The sequence below is a fragment of the Carassius auratus genome, chromosome 1, assembly GCF_003368295.1.
Source record: "Carassius auratus strain Wakin chromosome 1, ASM336829v1, whole genome shotgun sequence".
Lineage (NCBI taxonomy): Eukaryota > Metazoa > Chordata > Actinopteri > Cypriniformes > Cyprinidae > Carassius > Carassius auratus.
Window position 1 is genome coordinate 11722243 of NC_039243.1, and position 23967 is coordinate 11746209.

General features: G+C 43.0%; 2 protein-coding genes across 2 annotated transcripts; both read right to left on the reverse strand.

Moving 5' to 3' along the window:
• LOC113109045 (integumentary mucin C.1-like) lies at positions 1 to 15159 on the reverse strand (the record flags this gene model as incomplete). The annotated part of the gene is made up of 6 exons (XM_026272568.1): positions 1 to 24; positions 567 to 614; positions 3876 to 3998; positions 8082 to 8159; positions 13501 to 13560; positions 15121 to 15159. Coding segments are annotated over 6 exons (372 nt in total), but the record flags the coding sequence as incomplete, so codon positions are not given.
• A 607-nt stretch (positions 15160 to 15766) lies between these two features.
• LOC113109052 (mucin-5AC-like) lies at positions 15767 to 20201 on the reverse strand (the record flags this gene model as incomplete). The annotated part of the gene is made up of 5 exons (XM_026272583.1): positions 15767 to 15835; positions 16153 to 16215; positions 18181 to 19078; positions 19587 to 19591; positions 20079 to 20201. Coding segments are annotated over 5 exons (1158 nt in total), but the record flags the coding sequence as incomplete, so codon positions are not given.
• Positions 20202 to 23967: the final 3766 nt, after the last annotated feature.

Sequence of the window (23967 nt, forward strand, 5' to 3'; positions counted from 1 at the left end):
TCAGTTGTTGACATTAGCGGGGTGCTTGTGGAATCAAAAGATGTTGTTGCATCAATAGTTGTGTCAGACAGAGTTGAAGTTGATGCGTCACTGGTTGACATAAGATGGGTAGTTGTGGAATCAAAAGATGTTGTTGCATCAGTAGTTGTAGTGGTGCCAGACAGAGTTGTGGTTGCTGCATCAGTTGTTGATACTGGTGCTATAGTTGTCGATGTCACAGGTATGGTTGTGGAAGCCAAGATTGTGGTTGCATCAGTTGCTGTTGTGGGTTCAGACAAAGTTGTAGTTGATTCGTCTATTTTTGTTGAAGTTGTTGCTACAGTCGTAGATGCTGAAGGGGTGGTTGTGGAAGTCAAACTTGTAGCATCAGTAGTTGTAGTGGTGTCAGACAGAGTTGTTGTTTCTGCATCAGTTGTTGATGACGCTGCTGCTGTAGTTGAGGATGTTGGGTTGCTAGATGAGGAAGCCAAAATTGTTGTTGTATCAATAGTTGTTGTGGTGTCAGGCATACTTGTTGTTGCTGCATCAGATGTTGATGCTGGTGCTATAGTTGTCAGTTTCACAGCTGTGGTTGTGGAAGCAAAAATTGTAGTTGTATCTGTATTTGTAGTTGTGTCAGACAGAGTTGTAGTCGATGTGTCAGTGGTTGACATTAGAGTGCTGGTTTTGGAATCAAAAGATGTTGTAGCATCAGTAGTTGTAGTGGTGCCAGACAGAGTTGTGGTTGCTGCATCAGTTGTTGATACTGGTGCTATAGTTGTCGATGTCAGAGGTGTGGTTGTGGAAGCCAAGATTGTGGATGCATCAGTTGCTGTTGTGGGTTCAGACAAAGTTGTGGTTGATTCGTCTATTTTCGTTGATGTTGTTGCAACAGTCGTAGGTGCTGAAGGGGTGGTTGTGGAAGTCAAACTTGCTGCATCAGTAGTTGTAGTTGTGTCAGACAGAGTTGTAGTTGATGCATCAGTGGTTGACATTAGAGGGGTGGTTGTGGAATCAAAAGTTGTTGTAGCATCAGTAGTTGTTGTGGTGTCAGACAGAGTTGTGGTTGATGCATCAGTTGTTGACATTAGCGGGGTGCTTGTGGAATCAAAAGATGTTGTTGCATCAATAGTTGTGTCAGACAGAGTTGAAGTTGATGCGTCACTGGTTGACATAAGATGGGTAGTTGTGGAATCAAAAGATGTTGTTGCATCAGTAGTTGTAGTGGTGCCAGACAGAGTTGTGGTTGCTGCATCAGTTGTTGATACTGGTGCTATAGTTGTCGATGTCACAGGTGTGGTTGTGGAAGCCAAGATTGTGGTTGCATCAGTTGCTGTTGTGGGTTCAGACAAAGTTGTAGTTGATTCGTCTATTTTTGTTGAAGTTGTTGCTACAGTCGTAGATGCTGGAGGGGTGGTTGTGGAAGTCAAACTTGTAGCATCAGTAGTTGTAGTGGTGTCAGACAGAGTTGTTGTTTCTGAATCAGTTGTTGTTGACGCTGCTGCTGTAGTTAAGGATGTTGGGTTGATAGATGAGGAAGCCAAAATTGTTGTTGTATCAATAGTTGTTGTGGTGTCAGGCATACTTGTTGTTGCTGCATCAGATGTTGATGCTGGTGCTATAGTTGTCAGTTTCACAGCTGTGGTTGTGGAAGCAAAAATTGTAGTTGTATCTGTATTTGTAGTTGTGTCAGACAGAGTTGTAGTCCATGTGTCAGTGGTTGACATTAGAGTGCTGGTTTTGGAATCAAAAGATGTTGTTGCATCAGTAGTTTTAGTGGTGCCAGACAGAGTTGTGGTTGCTGCATCAGTTGTTGATACTGGTGCTATAGTTGTCGATGTCAGAGGTGTGGTTGTGGAAGCCAAGATTGTGGATGCATCAGTTGCTGTTGTGGGTTCAGACAAAGTTGTGGTTGCTTCGTCTATTTTCGTTGATGTTGTTGCTACAGTCGTAGATGCTGAAGGGGTGGTTGTGGAAGCCAAACTTGTTGCATCAGTAGTTGTAGTGGTGTCAGACAGAGATGTGGTTGATGCTTCAGTGGTTGACAATACATGGGTGGTTGTAGAATCAAAAGTTGTTGTAGCATCAGTAGTTGTAGTTGTGTCAGACAGTGTTGTAGATGATGAGTCAGTGGTTGACATTAGAGTGGTGGTTGTGGAATCAAAAGATATTGTTGCATGAGTAGTTGTAGTGGTGTCAGACAGAGCTGTTGTTTCTGCATCAGTTGTTGTTGACGCTGCAGCTGTAGTTGAGGATGTTGGGGCGCTGGATGTGGAAGCCAAAATTGTTGTTGTATCAATAGTTGTTGTGGTGTCACGCATAGTTGATGTTGCTGTATCAGTTGTTGATACTGGTGCTATACTTGTCGATGTCAAAGGTGTGGTGGTGGAAGCCAAGATTGTGGTTGCATCCGTTGTTGATGTGGGTTCAGACAATGTTGTGGTTGATTCGTCTATTTTTGTTGATGTTGTTACTACAGTCGTAGGTGCTGAAGGGGTGGTTGTGGAAGTCAAACTTGCTGCATCAGTAGTTGTAGTTGTGTCAGACAGAGTTGTAGTTGATGCATCAGTGGTTGACATTAGAGGGGTGGTTGTGGAATCAAAAGTTGTCGTAGCATCAGTAGTTGTTGTGGTGTCAGACAGAGTTGTGGTTGATGCATCAGTTGTTGACATTAGCGGGGTGCTTGTGGAATCAAAAGATGTTGTTGCATCAATAGTTGTGTCAGACAGAGTTGAAGTTGATGCGTCACTGGTTGACATAAGATGGGTAGTTGTGGAATCAAAAGATGTTGTTGCATCAGTAGTTGTAGTGGTGCCAGACAGAGTTGTGGTTGCTGCATCAGTTGTTGATACTGGTGCTATAGTTGTCGATGTCACAGGTATGGTTGTGGAAGCCAAGATTGTGGTTGCATCAGTTGCTGTTGTGGGTTCAGACAAAGTTGTAGTTGATTCGTCTATTTTTGTTGAAGTTGTTGCTACAGTCGTAGATGCTGAAGGGGTGGTTGTGGAAGTCAAACTTGTAGCATCAGTAGTTGTAGTGGTGTCAGACAGAGTTGTTGTTTCTGCATCAGTTGTTGATGACGCTGCTGCTGTAGTTGAGGATGTTGGGTTGCTAGATGAGGAAGCCAAAATTGTTGTTGTATCAATAGTTGTTGTGGTGTCAGGCATACTTGTTGTTGCTGCATCAGATGTTGATGCTGGTGCTATAGTTGTCAGTTTCACAGCTGTGGTTGTGGAAGCAAAAATTGTAGTTGTATCTGTATTTGTAGTTGTGTCAGACAGAGTTGTAGTCGATGTGTCAGTGGTTGACATTAGAGTGCTGGTTTTGGAATCAAAAGATGTTGTAGCATCAGTAGTTGTAGTGGTGCCAGACAGAGTTGTGGTTGCTGCATCAGTTGTTGATACTGGTGCTATAGTTGTCGATGTCAGAGGTGTGGTTGTGGAAGCCAAGATTGTGGATGCATCAGTTGCTGTTGTGGGTTCAGACAAAGTTGTGGTTGATTCGTCTATTTTCGTTGATGTTGTTGCTACAGTCGTAGATGCTGAAGGGGTGGTTGTGGAGGTCAAACTTGTTGCATCAGTAGTTGTAGTGGTGTCAGACAGAGATGTGGTTGATGCTTCAGTGGTTGACAATACATGGGTGGTTGTGGAATCAAAAGTTGTTGTAGCATCAGTAGTTGTAGTTGTGTCAGACAGTGTTGTAGATGATGAGTCAGTGGTTGACATTAGAGTGGTGGTTGTGGAATCAAAAGATGTTGTTGCATGAGTAGTTGTAGTGGTGTCAGACAGAGCTGTTGTTTCTGCATCAGTTGTTGTTGACGCTGCAGCTGTAGTTGAGGATGTTGGGGCGCTGGATGTGGAAGCCAAAATTGTTGTTGTATCAATAGTTGTTGTGGTGTCACGCATAGTTGTTGTTGCTGTATCAGTTGTTGATACTGGTGCTAAAGTTGTCGATGTCACAGGTGTGGTTGTGGAAGCCAAGATTATGGTTGCATCAGTTGCTGTTGGGGGTTCAGACAAAGTTGTAGTTGATTCGTCTATTTTTGTTGAAGTTGTTGCTACAGTCGTAGATGCTGAAGGGGTGGTTGTGGAAGTCAAACTTGTACCATCAGTAGTTGTAGTGGTGTCAGACAGAGATGTGGTTGACGCATCATTGGTTGACATTACATGGGTGGTTGTGGAATCAAAAGTTGTTGTAGCATCAGTAGTTGTAGTTGTGTCAGACAGAGTTGTGGTTGCTGCATCAGTTGTTGATACTGGTGCTATAGTTGTCGATGTCACAGGTATGGTTGTGGAAGCCAAGATTGTGGTTGCATCAGTTGCTGTTGTGGGTTCAGACAAAGTTGTAGTTGATTCGTCTATTTTTGTTGAAGTTGTTGCTACAGTCGTAGATGCTGAAGGGGTGGTTGTGGAAGTCAAACTTGTAGCATCAGTATTTGTAGTGGTGTCAGACAGAGATGTGGTTGACGCATCATTGGTTGACATTACATGGGTGGTTGTGGAATCAAAAGTTGTTGTAGCATCAGTAGTTGTAGTTGTGTCAGACAGAGTTGTTGTTTCTGCATCAGTTGTTGTTGACGATGCTGCTGTAGTTGAGGATGTTGGGTTGCTAGATGAGGAAGCCAAAATTGTTGTTGTATCAATAGTTGTTGTGGTGTCAGGCATACTTGTTGTTGCTGCATCAGATGTTGATGCTGGTGCTATAGTTGTCAGTTTCACAGCTGTGGTTGTGGAAGCAAAAATTTTAGTTGTATCTGTATTTGTAGTTGTGTCAGACAGAGTTGTAGTTGATGTGTCAGTGGTTGACATTAGTGGGATGCTTGTGGAATCAATAGATGATGTTGCATCAGTAGTTGTAGTGGTGTCAGACAGAGTTGTTGTTTCTACATCAGCTGTTGTTGATGCTGCTGCTGTAGTTGAGGATGTTGCGGCATTGGATGTGGAAGTCAAAATTGTTGTTGTATCAATAGTTGTTGTGGTGTCACGCATAGTTGATGTTGCTGTATCAGTTGTTGATACTGGTGCTATACTTGTCGATGTCAAAGGTGTGGTGGTGGAAGCCAAGATTGTGGTTGCATCCGTTGTTGATGTGGGTTCAGACAATGTTGTGGTTGATTCGTCTATTTTTGTTGATGTTGTTACTACAGTCGTAGGTGCTGAAGGGGTGGTTGTGGAAGTCAAACTTGATGCATCAGTAGTTGTAGTTGTGTCAGACAGAGTTGTAGTTGATGCATCAGTGGTTGACATTAGAGTGGTGGTTGTGGAATCAAAAGATGTTGTTGCATCAGTAGTTGTAGTGGTGTCAGACAGAGTTGTTGTTTCTGCATCAGTTGTTGTTGATGCTGCTGCTGTAGTTGAGGATGTTGGGTTGCTAGATGAGGAAGCCAAAATTGTTGTTGTATCAATAGTTGTTGTGGTGTCAGGCATACTTGTTGTTGCTGCATCAGATGTTGATGCTGGTGCTATAGTTGTCAGTTTCACAGCTGTGGTTGTGGAAGCAAAAATTGTAGTTGTATCTGTATTTGTAGTTGTGTCAGACAGAGTTGTAGTCGATGTGTCAGTGGTTGACATTAGAGTGCTGGTTTTGGAATCAAAAGATGTTGTTGCATCAGTAGTTGTAGTGGTGCCAGACAGAGTTGTGGTTGCTGCATCAGTTGTTGATACTGGTGCTATAGTTGTCGATGTCAGAGGTGTGGTTGTGGAAGCCAAGATTGTGGATGCATCAGTTGCTGTTGTGGGTTCAGACAAAGTTGTGGTTGATTCGTCTATTTTCGTTGATGTTGTTGCTACAGTCGTAGATGCTGAAGGGGTGGTTGTGGAGATCAAACTTGTTGCATCAGTAGTTGTAGTGGTGTCAGACAGAGATGTGGTTGATGCTTCAGTGGTTGACAATACATGGGTGGTTGTGGAATCAAAAGTTGTTGTAGCATCAGTAGTTGTAGTTGTGTCAGACAGTGTTGTAGATGATGAGTCAGTGGTTGACATTAGAGTGGTGGTTGTGGAATCAAAAGATGTTGTTGCATGAGTAGTTGTAGTGGTGTCAGACAGAGCTGTTGTTTCTGCATCAGTTGTTGTTGACGCTGCAGCTGTAGTTGAGGATGTTGGGGCGCTGGATGTGGAAGCCAAAATTGTTGTTGTATCAATAGTTGTTGTGGTGTCACGCATAGTTGTTGTTGCTGTATCAGTTGTTGATAATGGTGCTAAAGTTGTCGATGTCACAGGTGTGGTTGTGGAAGCCAAGATTATGGTTGCATCAGTTGCTGTTGTGGGTTCAGACAAAGTTGTAGTTGATTCGTCTATTTTTGTTGAAGTTGTTGCTACAGTCGTAGATGCTGAAGGGGTGGTTCTGGAAGTCAAACTTGTACCATCAGTAGTTGTAGTGGTGTCAGACAGAGATGTGGTTGACGCATCATTGGTTGACATTACATGGGTGGTTGTGGAATCAAAAGTTGTTGTAGCATCAGTAGTTGTAGTTGTGTCAGACAGAGTTGTTGTTTCTGCATCAGCTGTTGTTGACGCTGCTGCTGTAGTTGAGGATGTTGGGTTGCTAGATGAGGAAGCCAAAATTGTTGTTGTATCAATAGTTGTTGTGGTGTCAGGCATACTTGTTGTTGCTGCATCAGATGTTGATGCTGGTGCTATAGTTGTCAGTTTCACAGCTGTGGTTGTGGAAGCAAAAATTTTAGTTGTATCTGTATTTGTAGTTGTGTCAGACAGAGTTGTAGTTGATGTGTCAGTGGTTGACATTAGCGGGCTGCTTGTGGAATCAATAGATGATGTTGCATCAGTAGTTGTAGTGGTGTCAGACAGAGTTGTTGTTTCTACATCAGCTGTTGTTGATGCTGCTGCTGTAGTTGAGGATGTTGCGGCATTGGATGTGGAAGTCAAAATTGTTGTTGTATCAATAGTTGTTGTGGTGTCACGCATAGTTGATGTTGCTGTATCAGTTGTTGATACTGGTGCTATACTTGTCGATGTCAAAGGTGTGGTGGTGGAAGCCAAGATTGTGGTTGCAGCCGTTGTTGATGTGGGTTCAGACAATGTTGTGGTTGATTCGTCTATTTTTGTTGATGTTGTTACTACAGTCGTAGGTGCTGAAGGGGTGGTTGTGGAAGTCAAACTTGTTGCATCAGTAGTTGTAGTTGTGTCAGACAGAGTTGTAGTTGATGCATCAGTGGTTGACATTAGAGTGGTGGTTGTGGAATCAAAAGATGTTGTTGCATCAGTAGTTGTAGTGGTGTCAGACAGAGTTGTTGTTTCTGCATCAGTTGTTGTTGACGCTGCTGCTGTAGTTGAGGATGTTGGGGCGCTGGATGTGGAAGCCAAAATTGTTGTTGTATCAATAGTTGTTGTGGTGTCACGTATAGTTGTTGTTGCTGTATCAGTTGTTGTTACTGGTGCTAAAGTTGTCGATGTAAGAGGTGTGGTTGTGGAAGCCAAGATTGTGTTTGCATCAATTGTTGATGTGGTGTCAGACAGAGTAGTGGTTGCTGCATCAGATGTTGTTGATGTTGGTTCAACAGTTGAGGATGTTGGAAAGGTGGTTGTAAAAGCCAAAGCTGAGGTTGCATCATTTGCAGTTGTGGTTTCAGTCAAGGCTGTGGTTGATTCTTCTATTTTTGTTGATGTTGTTGCAACAGTCGTAGGTGCTGAAGGGGTGGTTGTGGAAGTCAAACTTGCTGCATCAGTAGTTGTAGTTGTGTCAGACAGAGTTGTAGTTGATGCATCAGTGGTTGACATTAGAGGGGTGGTTGTGGAATCAAAAGTTGTTGTAGCATCAGTAGTTGTTGTGGTGTCAGACAGAGTTGTGGTTGATGCATCAGTTGTTGACATTAGCGGGGTGCTTGTGGAATCAAAAGATGTTGTTGCATCAATAGTTGTGTCAGACAGAGTTGAAGTTGATGCGTCACTGGTTGACATAAGATGGGTAGTTGTGGAATCAAAAGATGTTGTTGCATCAGTAGTTGTAGTGGTGCCAGACAGAGTTGTGGTTGCTGCATCAGTTGTTGATACTGGTGCTATAGTTGTCGATGTCACAGGTGTGGTTGTGGAAGCCAAGATTGTGGTTGCATCAGTTGCTGTTGTGGGTTCAGACAAAGTTGTAGTTGATTCGTCTATTTTTGTTGAAGTTGTTGCTACAGTCGTAGATGCTGGAGGGGTGGTTGTGGAAGTCAAACTTGTAGCATCAGTAGTTGTAGTGGTGTCAGACAGAGTTGTTGTTTCTGCATCAGTTGTTGTTGACGCTGCTGCTGTAGTTGAGGATGTTGGGTTGCTAGATGAGGAAGCCAAAATTGTTGTTGTATCAATAGTTGTTGTGGTGTCAGGCATACTTGTTGTTGCTGCATCAGATGTTGATGCTGGTGCTATAGTTGTCAGTTTCACAGCTGTGGTTGTGGAAGCAAAAATTGTAGTTGTATCTGTATTTGTAGTTGTGTCAGACAGAGTTGTAGTCGATGTGTCAGTGGTTGACATTAGAGTGCTGGTTTTGGAATCAAAAGATGTTGTTGCATCAGTAGTTGTAGTGGTGCCAGACAGAGTTGTGGTTGATGCATCAGTTGTTGATACTGGTGCTATAGTTGTCGATGTCAGAGGTGTGGTTGTGGAAGCCAAGATTGTGGATGCATCAGTTGCTGTTGTGGGTTCAGACAAAGTTGTGGTTGATTCGTCTATTTTCGTTGATGTTGTTGCTACAGTCGTAGATGCTGAAGGGGTGGTTGTGGAGGTCAAACTTGTTGCATCAGTAGTTGTAGTGGTGTCAGACAGAGATGTGGTTGATGCTTCAGTGGTTGACAATACATGGGTGGTTGTGGAATCAAAAGTTGTTGTAGCATCAGTAGTTGTAGTTGTGTCAGACAGTGTTGTAGATGATGAGTCAGTGGTTGACATTAGAGTGGTGGTTGTGGAATCAAAAGATGTTGTTGCATGAGTAGTTGTAGTGGTGTCAGACAGAGCTGTTGTTTCTGCATCAGTTGTTGTTGACGCTGCAGCTGTAGTTGAGGATGTTGGGGTGCTGGATGTGGAAGCCAAAATTGTTGTTGTATCAATAGTTGTTGTGGTGTCACGCATAGTTGTTGTTGCTGTATCAGTTGTTGATACTGGTGCTAAAGTTGTCGATGTCACAGGTGTGGTTGTGGAAGCCAAGATTATGGTTGCATCAGTTGCTGTTGGGGGTTCAGACAAAGTTGTAGTTGATTCGTCTATTTTTGTTGAAGTTGTTGCTACAGTCGTAGATGCTGAAGGGGTGGTTGTGGAAGTCAAACTTGTACCATCAGTAGTTGTAGTGGTGTCAGACAGAAATGTGGTTGACGCATCATTGGTTGACATTACATGGGTGGTTGTGGAATCAAAAGTTGTTGTAGCATCAGTAGTTGTAGTTGTGTCAGACAGAGTTGTTGTTTCTGCATCAGTTGTTGTTGACGATGCTGCTGTAGTTGAGGATGTTGGGTTGCTAGATGAGGAAGCCAAAATTGTTGTTGTATCAATAGTTGTTGTGGTGTCAGGCATACTTGTTGTTGCTGCATCAGATGTTGATGCTGGTGCTATAGTTGTCAGTTTCACAGCTGTGGTTGTGGAAGCAAAAATTTTAGTTGTATCTGTATTTGTAGTTGTGTCAGACAGAGTTGTAGTTGATGTGTCAGTGGTTGACATTATCGGGATGCTTGTGGAATCAATAGATGATGTTGCATCAGTAGTTGTAGTGGTGTCAGACAGAGTTGTTGTTTCTACATCAGCTGTTGTTGATGCTGCTGCTGTAGTTGAGGATGTTGCGGCATTGGATGTGGAAGTCAAAATTGTTGTTGTATCAATAGTTGTTGTGGTGTCACGCATAGTTGATGTTGCTGTATCAGTTGTTGATACTGGTGCTATACTTGTCGATGTCAAAGGTGTGGTGGTGGAAGCCAAGATTGTGGTTGCATCCGTTGTTGATGTGGGTTCAGACAATGTTGTGGTTGATTCGTCTATTTTTGTTGATGTTGTTACTACAGTCGTAGGTGCTGAAGGGGTGGTTGTGGAAGTCAAACTTGATGCATCAGTAGTTGTAGTTGTGTCAGACAGAGTTGTAGTTGATGCATCAGTGGTTGACATTAGAGTGGTGGTTGTGGAATCAAAAAGATGTTGTTGCATCAGTAGTTGTAGTGGTGTCAGACAGAGTTGTTGTTTCTGCATCAGTTGTTGTTGACGCTGCTGCTGTAGTTGAGGATGTTGGGTTGCTAGATGAGGAAGCCAAAATTGTTGTTGTATCAATAGTTGTTGTGGTGTCAGGCATACTTGTTGTTGCTGCATCAGATGTTGATGCTGGTGCTATAGTTGTCAGTTTCACAGCTGTGGTTGTGGAAGCAAAAATTGTAGTTGTATCTGTATTTGTAGTTGTGTCAGACAGAGTTGTAGTCGATGTGTCAGTGGTTGACATTAGAGTGCTGGTTTTGGAATCAAAAGATGTTGTTGCATCAGTAGTTGTAGTGGTGCCAGACAGAGTTGTGGTTGCTGCATCAGTTGTTGATACTGGTGCTATAGTTGTCGATGTCAGAGGTGTGGTTGTGGAAGCCAAGATTGTGGATGCATCAGTTGCTGTTGTGGGTTCAGACAAAGTTGTGGTTGATTCGTCTATTTTCGTTGATGTTGTTGCTACAGTCGTAGATGCTGAAGGGGTGGTTGTGGAGGTCAAACTTGTTGCATCAGTAGTTGTAGTGGTGTCAGACAGAGATGTGGTTGATGCTTCAGTGGTTGACAATACATGGGTGGTTGTGGAATCAAAAGTTGTTGTAGCATCAGTAGTTGTAGTTGTGTCAGACAGTGTTGTAGATGATGAGTCAGTGGTTGACATTAGAGTGGTGGTTGTGGAATCAAAAGATGTTGTTGCATGAGTAGTTGTAGTGGTGTCAGACAGAGCTGTTGTTTCTGCATCAGTTGTTGTTGACGCTGCAGCTGTAGTTGAGGATGTTGGGGCGCTGGATGTGGAAGCCAAAATTGTTGTTGTATCAATAGTTGTTGTGGTGTCACGCATAGTTGTTGTTGCTGTATCAGTTGTTGATGCAGCTGGTGCTATAGTTGTCAGTTTCACAGCTGTGGTTGTGGAAGCAAAAATTTTAGTTGTATCTGTATTTGTAGTTGTGTCAGACAGAGTTGTAGTTGATGTGTCAGTGGTTGACATTAGCGGGCTGCTTGTGGAATCAATAGATGATGTTGCATCAGTAGTTGTAGTGGTGTCAGACAGAGTTGTTGTTTCTACATCAGCTGTTGTTGATGCTGCTGCTGTAGTTGAGGATGTTGCGGCATTGGATGTGGAAGTCAAAATTGTTGTTGTATCAATAGTTGTTGTGGTGTCACGCATAGTTGATGTTGCTGTATCAGTTGTTGATACTGGTGCTATACTTGTCGATGTCAAAGGTGTGGTGGTGGAAGCCAAGATTGTGGTTGCAGCCGTTGTTGATGTGGGTTCAGACAATGTTGTGGTTGATTCGTCTATTTTCGTTGATGTTGTTGCTACAGTCGTAGATGCTGAAGGGGTGGTTGTGGAGGTCAAACTTGTTGCATCAGTAGTTGTAGTGGTGTCAGACAGAGATGTGGTTGATGCTTCAGTGGTTGACAATACATGGGTGGTTGTGGAATCAAAAGTTGTTGTAGCATCAGTAGTTGTAGTTGTGTCAGACAGTGTTGTAGATGATGAGTCAGTGGTTGACATTAGAGTGGTGGTTGTGGAATCAAAAGATGTTGTTGCATGAGTAGTTGTAGTGGTGTCAGACAGAGCTGTTGTTTCTGCATCAGTTGTTGTTGACGCTGCAGCTGTAGTTGAGGATGTTGGGGCGCTGGATGTGGAAGCCAAAATTGTTGTTGTATCAATAGTTGTTGTGGTGTCACGCATAGTTGTTGTTGCTGTATCAGTTGTTGATGCAGCTGGTGCTATAGTTGTCAGTTTCACAGCTGTGGTTGTGGAAGCAAAAATTTTAGTTGTATCTGTATTTGTAGTTGTGTCAGACAGAGTTGTAGTTGATGTGTCAGTGGTTGACATTAGCGGGCTGCTTGTGGAATCAATAGATGATGTTGCATCAGTAGTTGTAGTGGTGTCAGACAGAGTTGTTGTTTCTACATCAGCTGTTGTTGATGCTGCTGCTGTAGTTGAGGATGTTGCGGCATTGGATGTGGAAGTCAAAATTGTTGTTGTATCAATAGTTGTTGTGGTGTCACGCATAGTTGATGTTGCTGTATCAGTTGTTGATACTGGTGCTATACTTGTCGATGTCAAAGGTGTGGTGGTGGAAGCCAAGATTGTGGTTGCAGCCGTTGTTGATGTGGGTTCAGACAATGTTGTGGTTGATTCGTCTATTTTTGTTGATGTTGTTACTACAGTCGTAGGTGCTGAAGGGGTGGTTGTGGAAGTCAAACTTGTTGCATCAGTAGTTGTAGTTGTGTCAGACAGAGTTGTAGTTGATGCATCAGTGGTTGACATTAGAGTGGTGGTTGTGGAATCAAAAGATGTTGTTGCATCAGTAGTTGTAGTGGTGTCAGACAGAGTTGTTGTTTCTGCATCAGTTGTTGTTGACGCTGCTGCTGTAGTTGAGGATGTTGGGGCGCTGGATGTGGAAGCCAAAATTGTTGTTGTATCAATAGTTGTTGTGGTGTCACGTATAGTTGTTGTTGCTGTATCAGTTGTTGTTACTGGTGCTAAAGTTGTCGATGTAAGAGGTGTGGTTGTGGAAGCCAAGATTGTGTTTGCATCAGTTGTTGATGTGGTGTCAGACAGAGTAGTGGTTGCTGCATCAGATGTTGTTGATGTTGGTTCAACAGTTGAGGATGTTGGAAAGGTGGTTGTAAAAGCCAAAGCTGAGGTTGCATCATTTGCAGTTGTGGTTTCAGTCAAGGCTGTGGTTGATTCTTCTATTTTTGTTGATGTTGTTGCAACAGTCGTAGGTGCTGAAGGGGTGGTTGTGGAAGTCAAACTTGCTGCATCAGTAGTTGTAGTTGTGTCAGACAGAGTTGTAGTTGATGCATCAGTGGTTGACATTAGAGGGGTGGTTGTGGAATCAAAAGTTGTTGTAGCATCAGTAGTTGTTGTGGTGTCAGACAGAGTTGTGGTTGATGCATCAGTTGTTGACATTAGCGGGGTGCTTGTGGAATCAAAAGATGTTGTTGCATCAATAGTTGTGTCAGACAGAGTTGAAGTTGATGCGTCACTGGTTGACATAAGATGGGTAGTTGTGGAATCAAAAGATGTTGTTGCATCAGTAGTTGTAGTGGTGCCAGACAGAGTTGTGGTTGCTGCATCAGTTGTTGATACTGGTGCTATAGTTGTTGATGTCACAGCAGGTGTGGTTGTGGAAGCCAAGATTGTGGTTGCATCAGTTGCTGTTGTGGGTTCAGACAAAGTTGTAGTTGATTCGTCTATTTTTGTTGAAGTTGTTGCTACAGTCGTAGATGCTGGAGGGGTGGTTGTGGAAGTCAAACTTGTAGCATCAGTAGTTGTAGTGGTGTCAGACAGAGTTGTTGTTTCTGCATCAGTTGTTGTTGACGCTGCTGCTGTAGTTGAGGATGTTGGGTTGCTAGATGAGGAAGCCAAAATTGTTGTTGTATCAATAGTTGTTGTGGTGTCAGGCATACTTGTTGTTGCTGCATCAGATGTTGATGCTGGTGCTATAGTTGTCAGTTTCACAGCTGTGGTTGTGGAAGCAAAAATTGTAGTTGTATCTGTATTTGTAGTTGTGTCAGACAGAGTTGTAGTCGATGTGTCAGTGGTTGACATTAGAGTGCTGGTTTTGGAATCAAAAGATGTTGTTGCATCAGTAGTTTTAGTGGTGCCAGACAGAGTTGTGGTTGCTGCATCAGTTGTTGATACTGGTGCTATAGTTGTCGATGTCAGAGGTGTGGTTGTGGAAGCCAAGATTGTGGATGCATCAGTTGCTGTTGTGGGTTCAGACAAAGTTGTGGTTGATTCGTCTATTTTCGTTGATGTTGTTGCTACAGTCGTAGATGCTGAAGGGGTGGTTGTGGAAGTCAAACTTGTTGCATCAGTAGTTGTAGTGGTGTCAGACAGAGATGTGGTTGATGCTTCAGTGGTTGACAATACATGGGTGGTTGTAGAATCAAAAGTTGTTGTAGCATCAGTAGTTGTAGTTGTGTCAGACAGTGTTGTAGATGATGAGTCAGTGGTTGACATTAGAGTGGTGGTTGTGGAATCAAAAGATATTGTTGCATGAGTAGTTGTAGTGGTGTCAGACAGAGCTGTTGTTTCTGCATCAGTTGTTGTTGACGCTGCAGCTGTAGTTGAGGATGTTGGGGCGCTGGATGTGGAAGCCAAAATTGTTGTTGTATCAATAGTTGTTGTGGTGTCACGCATAGTTGATGTTGCTGTATCAGTTGTTGATACTGGTGCTATACTTGTCGATGTCAAAGGTGTGGTGGTGGAAGCCAAGATTGTGGTTGCATCCGTTGTTGATGTGGGTTCAGACAATGTTGTGGTTGATTCGTCTATTTTTGTTGATGTTACTACAGTCGTAGGTGCTGAAGGGGTGGTTGTGGAAGTCAAACTTGCTGCATCAGTAGTTGTAGTTGTGTCAGACAGAGTTGTAGTTGATGCATCAGTGGTTGACATTAGAGGGGTGGTTGTGGAATCAAAAGTTGTCGTAGCATCAGTAGTTGTTGTGGTGTCAGACAGAGTTGTGGTTGATGCATCAGTTGTTGACATTAGCGGGGTGCTTGTGGAATCAAAAGATGTTGTTGCATCAATAGTTGTGTCAGACAGAGTTGAAGTTGATGCGTCACTGGTTGACATAAGATGGGTAGTTGTGGAATCAAAAGATGTTGTTGCATCAGTAGTTGTAGTGGTGCCAGACAGAGTTGTGGTTGCTGCATCAGTTGTTGATACTAGTGCTATAGTTGTCGATGTCACAGGTATGGTTGTGGAAGCCAAGATTGTGGTTGCATCAGTTGCTGTTGTGGGTTCAGACAAAGTTGTAGTTGATTCGTCTATTTTTGTTGAAGTTGTTGCTACAGTCGTAGATGCTGAAGGGGTGGTTGTGGAAGTCAAACTTGTAGCATCAGTAGTTGTAGTGGTGTCAGACAGAGTTGTTGTTTCTGCATCAGTTGTTGTTGACGCTGCTGCTGTAGTTGAGGATGTTGGGTTGCTAGATGAGGAAGCCAAAATTGTTGTTGTATCAATAGTTGTTGTGGTGTCAGGCATACTTGTTGTTGCTGCATCAGATGTTGATGCTGGTGCTATAGTTGTCAGTTTCACAGCTGTGGTTGTGGAAGCAAAAATTGTAGTTGTATCTGTATTTGTAGTTGTGTCAGACAGAGTTGTAGTCGATGTGTCAGTGGTTGACATTAGAGTGCTGGTTTTGGAATCAAAAGATGTTGTTGCATCAGTAGTTGTAGTGGTGCCAGACAGAGTTGTGGTTGCTGCATCAGTTGTTGATACTGGTGCTATAGTTGTCGATGTCAGAGGTGTGGTTGTGGAAGCCAAGATTGTGGATGCATCAGTTGCTGTTGTGGGTTCAGACAAAGTTGTGGTTGATTCGTCTATTTTCGTTGATGTTGTTGCTACAGTCGTAGATGCTGAAGGGGTGGTTGTGGAGGTCAAACTTGTTGCATCAGTAGTTGTAGTGGTGTCAGACAGATATGTGGTTGATGCTTCAGTGGTTGACAATACATGGGTGGTTGTGGAATCAAAAGTTGTTGTAGCATCAGTAGTTGTAGTTGTGTCAGACAGTGTTGTAGATGATGAGTCAGTGGTTGACATTAGAGTGGTGGTTGTGGAATCAAAAGATGTTGTTGCATGAGTAGTTGTAGTGGTGTCAGACAGAGCTGTTGTTTCTGCATGAGTTGTTGTTGACGCTGCAGCTGTAGTTGAGGATGTTGGGGCGCTGGATGTGGAAGCCAAAATTGTTGTTGTATCAATAGTTGTTGTGGTGTCACGCATAGTTGTTGTTGCTGTATCAGTTGTTGATACTGGTGCTAAAGTTGTCGATGTCACAGGTGTGGTTGTGGAAGCCAAGATTATGGTTGCATCAGTTGCTGTTGGGGGTTCAGACAAAGTTGTAGTTGATTCGTCTATTTTTGTTGAAGTTGTTGCTACAGTCGTAGATGCTGAAGGGGTGGTTGTGGAAGTCAAACTTGTACCATCAGTAGTTGTAGTGGTGTCAGACAGAGATGTGGTTGACGCATCACTGGTTGACATTACATGGGTGGTTGTGGAATCAAAAGTTGTTGTAGCATCAGTAGTTGTAGTTGTGTCAGACAGAGTTGTTGTTTCTGCATCAGTTGTTGTTGACGCTGCTGCTGTAGTTGAGGATGTTGGGTAGCTAGATGAGGAAGCCAAAATTGTTGTTGTATCAATAGTTGCTGTGGTGTCAGGCATACTTGTTGTTGCTGCATCAGATGTGGATGCTGGTGCTATAGTTGTCAGTTTCACAGCTGTGGTTGTGGAAGCAAAAATTTTAGTTGTATCTGTATTTGTAGTTGTGTCAGACAGAGTTGTAGTTGATGTGTCAGTGGTTGACATTAGCGGGATGCTTGTGGAATCAATAGATGATGTTGCATCAGTAGTTGTAGTGGTGTCAGACAGAGTTGTTGTTTCTACATCAGCTGATGTTGATGCTGCTGCTGTAGTTGAGGATGTTGCGGCATTGGATGTGGAAGTCAAAATTGTTGTTGTATCAATAGTTGTTGTGGTGTCACGCATAGTTGATGTTGCTGTATCAGTTGTTGATACTGGTGCTATACTTGTCGATGTCAAAGGTGTGGTGGTGGAAGCCAAGATTGTGGTTGCATCCGTTGTTGATGTGGGTTCAGACAATGTTGTGGTTGATTCGTCTATTTTTGTTGATGTTGTTACTACAGTCGTAGGTGCTGAAGGGGTGGTTGTGGAAGTCAAACTTGTTGCATCAGTAGTTGTAGTTGTGTCAGACAGAGTTGTAGTTGATGCATCAGTGGTTGACATTAGAGTGGTGGTTGTGGAATCAAAAGATGTTGTTGCATCAGTAGTTGTAGTGGTGTCAGACAGAGTTGTTGTTTCTGCATCAGTTGTTGTTGACGCTGCTGCTGTAGTTGAGGATGTTGGGTTGCTAGATGAGGAAGCCAAAATTGTTGTTGTATCAATAGTTGTTGTGGTGTCAGGCATACTTGTTGTTGCTGCATCAGATGTTGATGCTGGTGCTATAGTTGTCAGTTTCACAGCTGTGGTTGTGGAAGCAAAAATTGTAGTTGTATCTGTATTTGTAGTTGTGTCAGACAGAGTTGTAGTCGATGTGTCAGTGGTTGACATTAGAGTGCTGGTTTTGGAATCAAAAGATGTTGTTGCATCAGTAGTTGTAGTGGTGCCAGACAGAGTTGTGGTTGCTGCATCAGTTGTTGATACTGGTGCTATAGTTTTCGATGTCAGAGGTGTGGTTGTGGAAGCCAAGATTGTGGATGCATCAGTTGCTGTTGTGGGTTCAGATAAAGTTGTGGTTGATTCGTCTATTTTCGTTGATGTTGTTGCTACAGTAGTAGATGCTGAAGGGGTGGTTGTGGAGGTCAAACTTGTTGCATCAGTAGTTGTAGTGGTGTCAGACAGAGATGTGGTTGATGCTTCAGTGGTTGACAATACATGGGTGGTTGTGGAATCAAAAGTTGTTGTAGCATCAGTAGTTGTAGTTGTGTCAGACAGAGTTGTGGTTGCTGCATCAGTTGTTGATACTGGTGCTATAGTTGTCGATGTCACAGGTATGGTTGTGGAAGCCAAGATTGTGGTTGCATCAGTTGCTGTTGTGGGTTCAGACAAAGTTGTGGTTGATTCGTCTATTTTCGTTGATGTTGTTGCTACAGTCGTAGATGCTGAAGGGGTGGTTGTGGAGTTCAAACTTGTTGCATCAGTAGTTGTAGTGGTGTCAGACAGAGATGTGGTTGATGCTTCAGTGGTTGACAATACATGGGTGGTTGTGGAATCAAAAGTTGTTGTAGCATCAGTAGTTGTAGTTGTGTCAGACAGTGTTGTAGATGATGAGTCAGTGGTTGACATTAGAGAGGTAGTTGTGGAATCAAAAGATGTTGTTGCATGAGTAGTTGTAGTGGTGTCAGACAGAGCTGTTGTTTCTGCATCAGTTGTTGTTGACGCTGCAGCTGTAGTTGAGGATGTTGGGGCGCTGGATGTGGAAGCCAAAATTGTTGTTGTATCAATAGTTGTTGTGGTGTCACGCATAGTTGTTGTTGCTGTATCAGTTGTTGATACTGGTGCTAAAGTTGTCGATGTCACAGGTGTGGTTGTGTAAGCCAAGATTATGGTTGCATCAGTTGCTGTTGGGGGTTCAGACAAAGTTGTAGTTGATTCGTCTATTTTTGTTGAAGTTGTTGCTACAGTCGTAGATGCTGAAGGGGTGGTTGTGGAAGTCAAACTTGTACCATCAGTAGTTGTAGTGGTGTCAGACAGAGATGTGGTTGACGCATCACTGGTTGACATTACATGGGTGGTTGTGGAATCAAAAGTTGTTGTAGCATCAGTAGTTGTAGTTGTGTCAGACAGAGTTGTTGTTTCTGCATCAGTTGTTGTTGACGCTGCTGCTGTAGTTGAGGATGTTGGGTTGCTAGATGAGGAAGCCAAAATTGTTTTTGTATCAATAGTTTCTGTGGTGTCAGGCATACTTGTTGTTGCTGCATCAGATGTGGATGCTGGTGCTATAGTTGTCAGTTTCACAGCTGTGGTTGTGGAAGCAAAAATTTTAGTTGTATCTGTATTTGTAGTTGTGTCAGACAGAGTTGTAGTTGATGTGTCAGTGGTTGACATTAGCGGGATGCTTGTGGAATCAATAGATGATGTTGCATCAGTAGTTGTAGTGGTGTCAGACAGAGTTGTTGTTTCTACATCAGCTGTTGTTGATGCTGCTGCTGTAGTTGAGGATGTTGCGGCATTGGATGTGGAAGTCAAAATTGTTGTTGTATCAATAGTTGTTGTGGTGTCACGCATAGTTGATGTTGCTGTATCAGTTGTTGATACTGGTGCTATACTTGTCGATGTCAAAGGTGTGGTGGTGGAAGCCAAGATTGTGGTTGCATCCGTTGTTGATGTGGGTTCAGACAATGTTGTGGTTGATTCGTCTTTTTTGTTGATGTTGTTACTACAGTCGTAGGTGCTGAAGGGGTGGTTGTGGAAGTCAAACTTGTTGCATCAGTAGTTGTAGTTGTGTCAGACAGAGTTGTAGTTGATGCATCAGTGGTTGACATTAGAGTGGTGGTTGTGGAATCAAAAGATGTTGTTGCATCAGTAGTTGTAGTGGTGTCAGACAGAGTTGTTGTTTCTGCATTAGTTGTTGTTGACGCTGCTGCTGTAGTTGAGGATGTTGGGTTGCTAGATGAGGAAGCCAAAATTGTTGTTGTATCAATAGTTGTTGTGGTGTCAGGCATACTTGTTGTTGCTGCATCAGATGTTGATGCTGGTGCTATAGTTGTCAGTTTCACAGCTGTGGTTGTGGAAGCAAAAATTGTAGTTGTATCTGTATTTGTAGTTGTGTCAGACAGAGTTGTAGTCGATGTGTCAGTGGTTGACATTAGAGTGCTGGTTTTGGAATCAAAAGTTGTTGTAGCATCAGTAGTTGTAGTTGTGTCAGACAGAGTTGTGGTTGCTGCATCAGTTGTTGATACTGGTGCTATAGTTGTCGATGTCACAGGTATGGTTGTGGAAGCCAAGATTGTGGTTGCATCAGTTGCTGTTGTGGGTTCAGACAAAGTTGTGGTTGATTCGTCTATTTTCGTTGATGTTGTTGCTACAGTCGTAGATGCTGAAGGGGTGGTTGTGGAGGTCAAACTTGTTGCATCAGTAGTTGTAGTGGTGTCAGACAGAGATGTGGTTGATGCTTCAGTGGTTGACAATACATGGGTGGTTGTGGAATCAAAAGTTGTTGTAGCATCAGTAGTTGTAGTTGTGTCAGACAGTGTTGTAGATGATGAGTCAGTGGTTGACATTAGAGTGGTGGTTGTGGAATCAAAAGATGTTGTTGCATGAGTAGTTGTAGTGGTGTCAGACAGAGCTGTTGTTTCTGCATCAGTTGTTGTTGACGCTGCAGCTGTAGTTGAGGATGTTGGGGCGCTGGATGTGGAAGCCAAAATTGTTGTTGTATCAATAGTTGTTGTGGTGTCACGCATAGTTGTTGTTGCTGTATCAGTTGTTGATACTGGTGCTAAAGTTGTCGATGTCACAGGTGTGGTTGTGGAAGCCAAGATTATGGTTGCATCAGTTGCTGTTGGGGGTTCAGACAAAGTTGTAGTTGATTCGTCTATTTTTGTTGAAGTTGTTGCTACAGTCGTAGATGCTGAAGGGGTGGTTGTGGAAGTCAAACTTGTACCATCAGTAGTTGTAGTGGTGTCAGACAGAGATGTGGTTGACGCATCATTGGTTGACATTACATGGGTGGTTGTGGAATCAAAAGTTGTTGTAGCATCAGTAGTTGTAGTTGTGTCAGACAGAGTTGTTGTTTCTGCATCAGTTGTTGTTGACGCTGCTGCTGTAGTTGAGGATGTTGGGTTGCTAGATGAGGAAGCCAAAATTGTTGTTGTATCAATAGTTGTTGTGGTGTCAGGCATACTTGTTGTTGCTGCATCAGATGTTGATGCTGGTGCTATAGTTGTCAGTTTCACAGCTGTGGTTGTGGAAGCAAAAATGTTAGTTGTATCTGTATTTGTAGTTGTGTCAGACAGAGTTGTAGTTGATGTTTCAGTGGTTGACATTAGAGTGCTGGTTGTGGAATCAAAAGATGTTGTTGCAGCTGTAGTTGTAGTTGTGCCAGACAGAGTTGTAGTTGATGCATCAGTGGTTGACATTAGCGGGCTGCTTGTGGAATCAATAGATGTTGTCGCATCAGTAGTTGTAGTGGTGTCAGACAGACTTGTTGTTTCTACATCAGCTGTTGTTGATGCTGCTGCTGTAGTTGAGGATGTTGCGGCATTGGATGTGGAAGTCAAAATTGTTGTTGTATCAATAGTTGTTGTGGTGTCACGCATAGTTGATGTTGCTGTATCAGTTGTTGATACTGGTGCTATACTTGTCGATGTCAAAGGTGTGGTGGTGGAAGCCAAGATTGTGGTTGCATCCGTTGTTGATGTGGGTTCAGAAAATGTTGTGGTTGATTCATCTATTTTTATTGATGTTGTTACTACAGTCGTAGGTGCTGAAGGAGTGGTTGTGGAAGTCAAACTTGTTGCATCAGTAGTTGTAGTTGTGTCAGACAGAGTTGTAGTTGATGCATCAGTGGTTGACATTAGAGTGGTGGTTGTGGAATCAAAAGATGTTGTTGCATCAGTAGTTGTAGTGGTGTCAGACAGAGTTGTTGTTTCTGCATCAGTTGTTGTTGACGCTGCTGCTGTAGTTGAGGATGTTGGGGCGCTGGATGTGGAAGCCAAAATTGTTGTTGTATCAATAGTTGTTGTGGTGTCATGTATAGTTGTTGTTGCTGTATCAGTTGTTGTTACTGGTGCTAAAGTTGTCGATGTAAGAGGTGTGGTTGTGGAAGCCAAGATTGTGTTTGCATCAATTGTTGATGTGGTGTTAGACAGAGTAGTGGTTGCTGCATCAGATGTTGTTGATGTTGGTTCAACAGTTGAGGATGTTGGAAAGGTGGTTGTAAAAGCCAAAGCTGAGGTTGCATCATTTGCAGTTGTGGTTTCAGTCAAGGCTGTGGTTGATTCGTCTATTTTTGTTGATGTTGTTGCAACAGTCGTAGGTGCTGAAGGGGTGGTTGTGGAAGTCAAACTTGCTGCATCACTAGTTGTAGTTGTGTCAGACAGAGTTGTAGTTGATGCATCAGTGGTTGACATTAGAGGGGTGGTTGTGGAATCAAAAGTTGTCGTAGCATCAGTAGTTGTTGTTGTGTCAGATAGAGTTGTTGTTTCTGCATCAGTTGTTGTTGACGCTGCTGCTGTAGTTGAGGATGTTGGGTTGCTAGATGAGGAAGCCAAAATTGTTGTTGTATCAATAGTTGTTGTGGTGTCAGGCATACTTGTTGTTGCTGCATCAGATGTTGATGCTGGTGCTATAGTTGTCAGTTTCACAGCTGTGGTTGTGGAAGCAAATATTGTAGTTTTATCTGTATTTGTAGTTGTGTCAGACAGAGTTGTAGTCGATGTGTCAGTGGTTGACATTAGAGTGCTGGTTTTGGAATCAAAAGATGTTGTTGCATCAGTAGTTGTAGTGGTGCCAGACAGAGTTGTGGTTGCTGCATCAGTTGTTGATACTGGTGCTATAGTTGTCGATGTCAGAGGTGTGGTTGTGGAAGCCAAGATTGTGGATGCATCAGTTGCTGTTGTGGGTTCAGACAAAGTTGTGGTTGATTCGTCTATTTTCTTTGATGTTGTTGCTACAGTCGTAGATGCTGAAGGGGTGGTTGTGGAAGTCAAACTTCTTGCATCAGTAGTTTGTAGTGGTGTCAGACAGAGATGTGGTTGATGCTTCAGTGGTTGAGGAATCAAAAGCTGTTGTAGCATCAGTAGTTGTAGTTGTGTCAGACAGTGTTGTAGATGATGAGTCAGTGGTTGACATTAGAGTGGTGGTTGTGGAATCAAAAGATGTTGTTGCATGAGTAGTTGTAGTGGTGTCAGACAGAGTTGTTGTTCCTGCATCAGTTGTTGTTGACGCTGCAGCTGTGGTTGAGGATCTTGGGGCGCTGGATGTGGAAGCCAAAATTGTTGTTGTATCAATAGTTGTTGTGGTGTCACGCATAGTTGTTGTTGCTGTATCAGTTGTTGATACTGGTGCTAAAGTTATCGATGTCAGAGGTGTGGTTGTGGAAGCCAAGATTGTGTTTCCATCAATTGTTGATGTGGTGTCAGACAGAGTAGTTGTTGCTGCATCAGATGTTGTTGATGTTGGTTCAACAGTTGAGGATGTTGGAAAGGTGGTTGTAAAAGCCAAAACTGAGGTTGCATCATTTGCTGTTGTGGGTTCAGACAATGCTGTGGTTGATACGTCTATTTTTGTTGATGTTGTTGCTACAGTCGTAGGTGCTGAAGGGGTGGTTGTGGAAGTCAAACTTGTTGCATCAGTAGTTGTTGTTCTCTCAGAGAGAGTTGTAGTTGGTGTATCAGTGGTTGACATTAGAGGGGTGGTTGTGGAATCAAAAGTTGTTGTAGCATCAGTAGTTGTTGTGGTATCAGACAGACTTGTGGTTGATAAATCAGTTGTTGACATTAGCGGGTTGCTAGTGGAATCAAAAGATGTTGTTGCATCAGTAGTTTTAGTTGTGTCAGACAGAGTTGTAGTTGATGCGTCACTGGTTGACATAAGATGGGTAGTTTTGGAATCAAAAGATGTTGTTGCATCAGTAGTTGTAGTGGTGCCAGACAGAGTTGTGGTTGCTGCATCAGTTGTTGATACTGGTGCTATAGTTGTCAATGTCACAGGTGTGGTTGTGGAAGCCAAGATTGTGGTTGCATCAGTTGCTGTTGTGGGTTCAGACAAAGTTGTAGTTGATTCGTCTATTTTTGTTGAAGTTGTTGCTACAGTCGTAGATGCTGAAGGGGTGGTTGTGGAAGTCAAACTTGTAGCATCAGTAGTTTTAGTGGTGTCAGACAGAGTTTTTGTTTCTGCATCAGTTGTTGTTGACGCTGCTGCTGTAGTTGAGGATGTTGGGTTGCTAGATGAGGAAGCCAAAATTGTTGTTGTATCAATAGTTGTTGTGGTGTCAGGCATACTTGTTGTTGCTGCATCAGATGTTGATGCTGGTGCTATAGTTGTCAGTTTCACAGTTGTGGTTGTGGAAGCAAAAATTGTAGTTGTATCTGTATTTGTAGTTGTGTCAGACAGAGTTGTAGTCGATGTGTCAGTGGTTGACATTAGAGTGCTGGTTTTGGAATCAAAAGATGTTGTTGCATCAGTAGTTGTAGTGGTGCCAGACAGAGTTGTGGTCGCTGCATCAGTTGTTGATACTGGTGCTATAGTTGTCGATGTCAGAGGTGTGGTTGTGGAAGCCAAGATTGTGGATGCATCAGTTGCTGTTGTGGGTTCAGACAAAGTTGTGGTTGATTCGTCTAT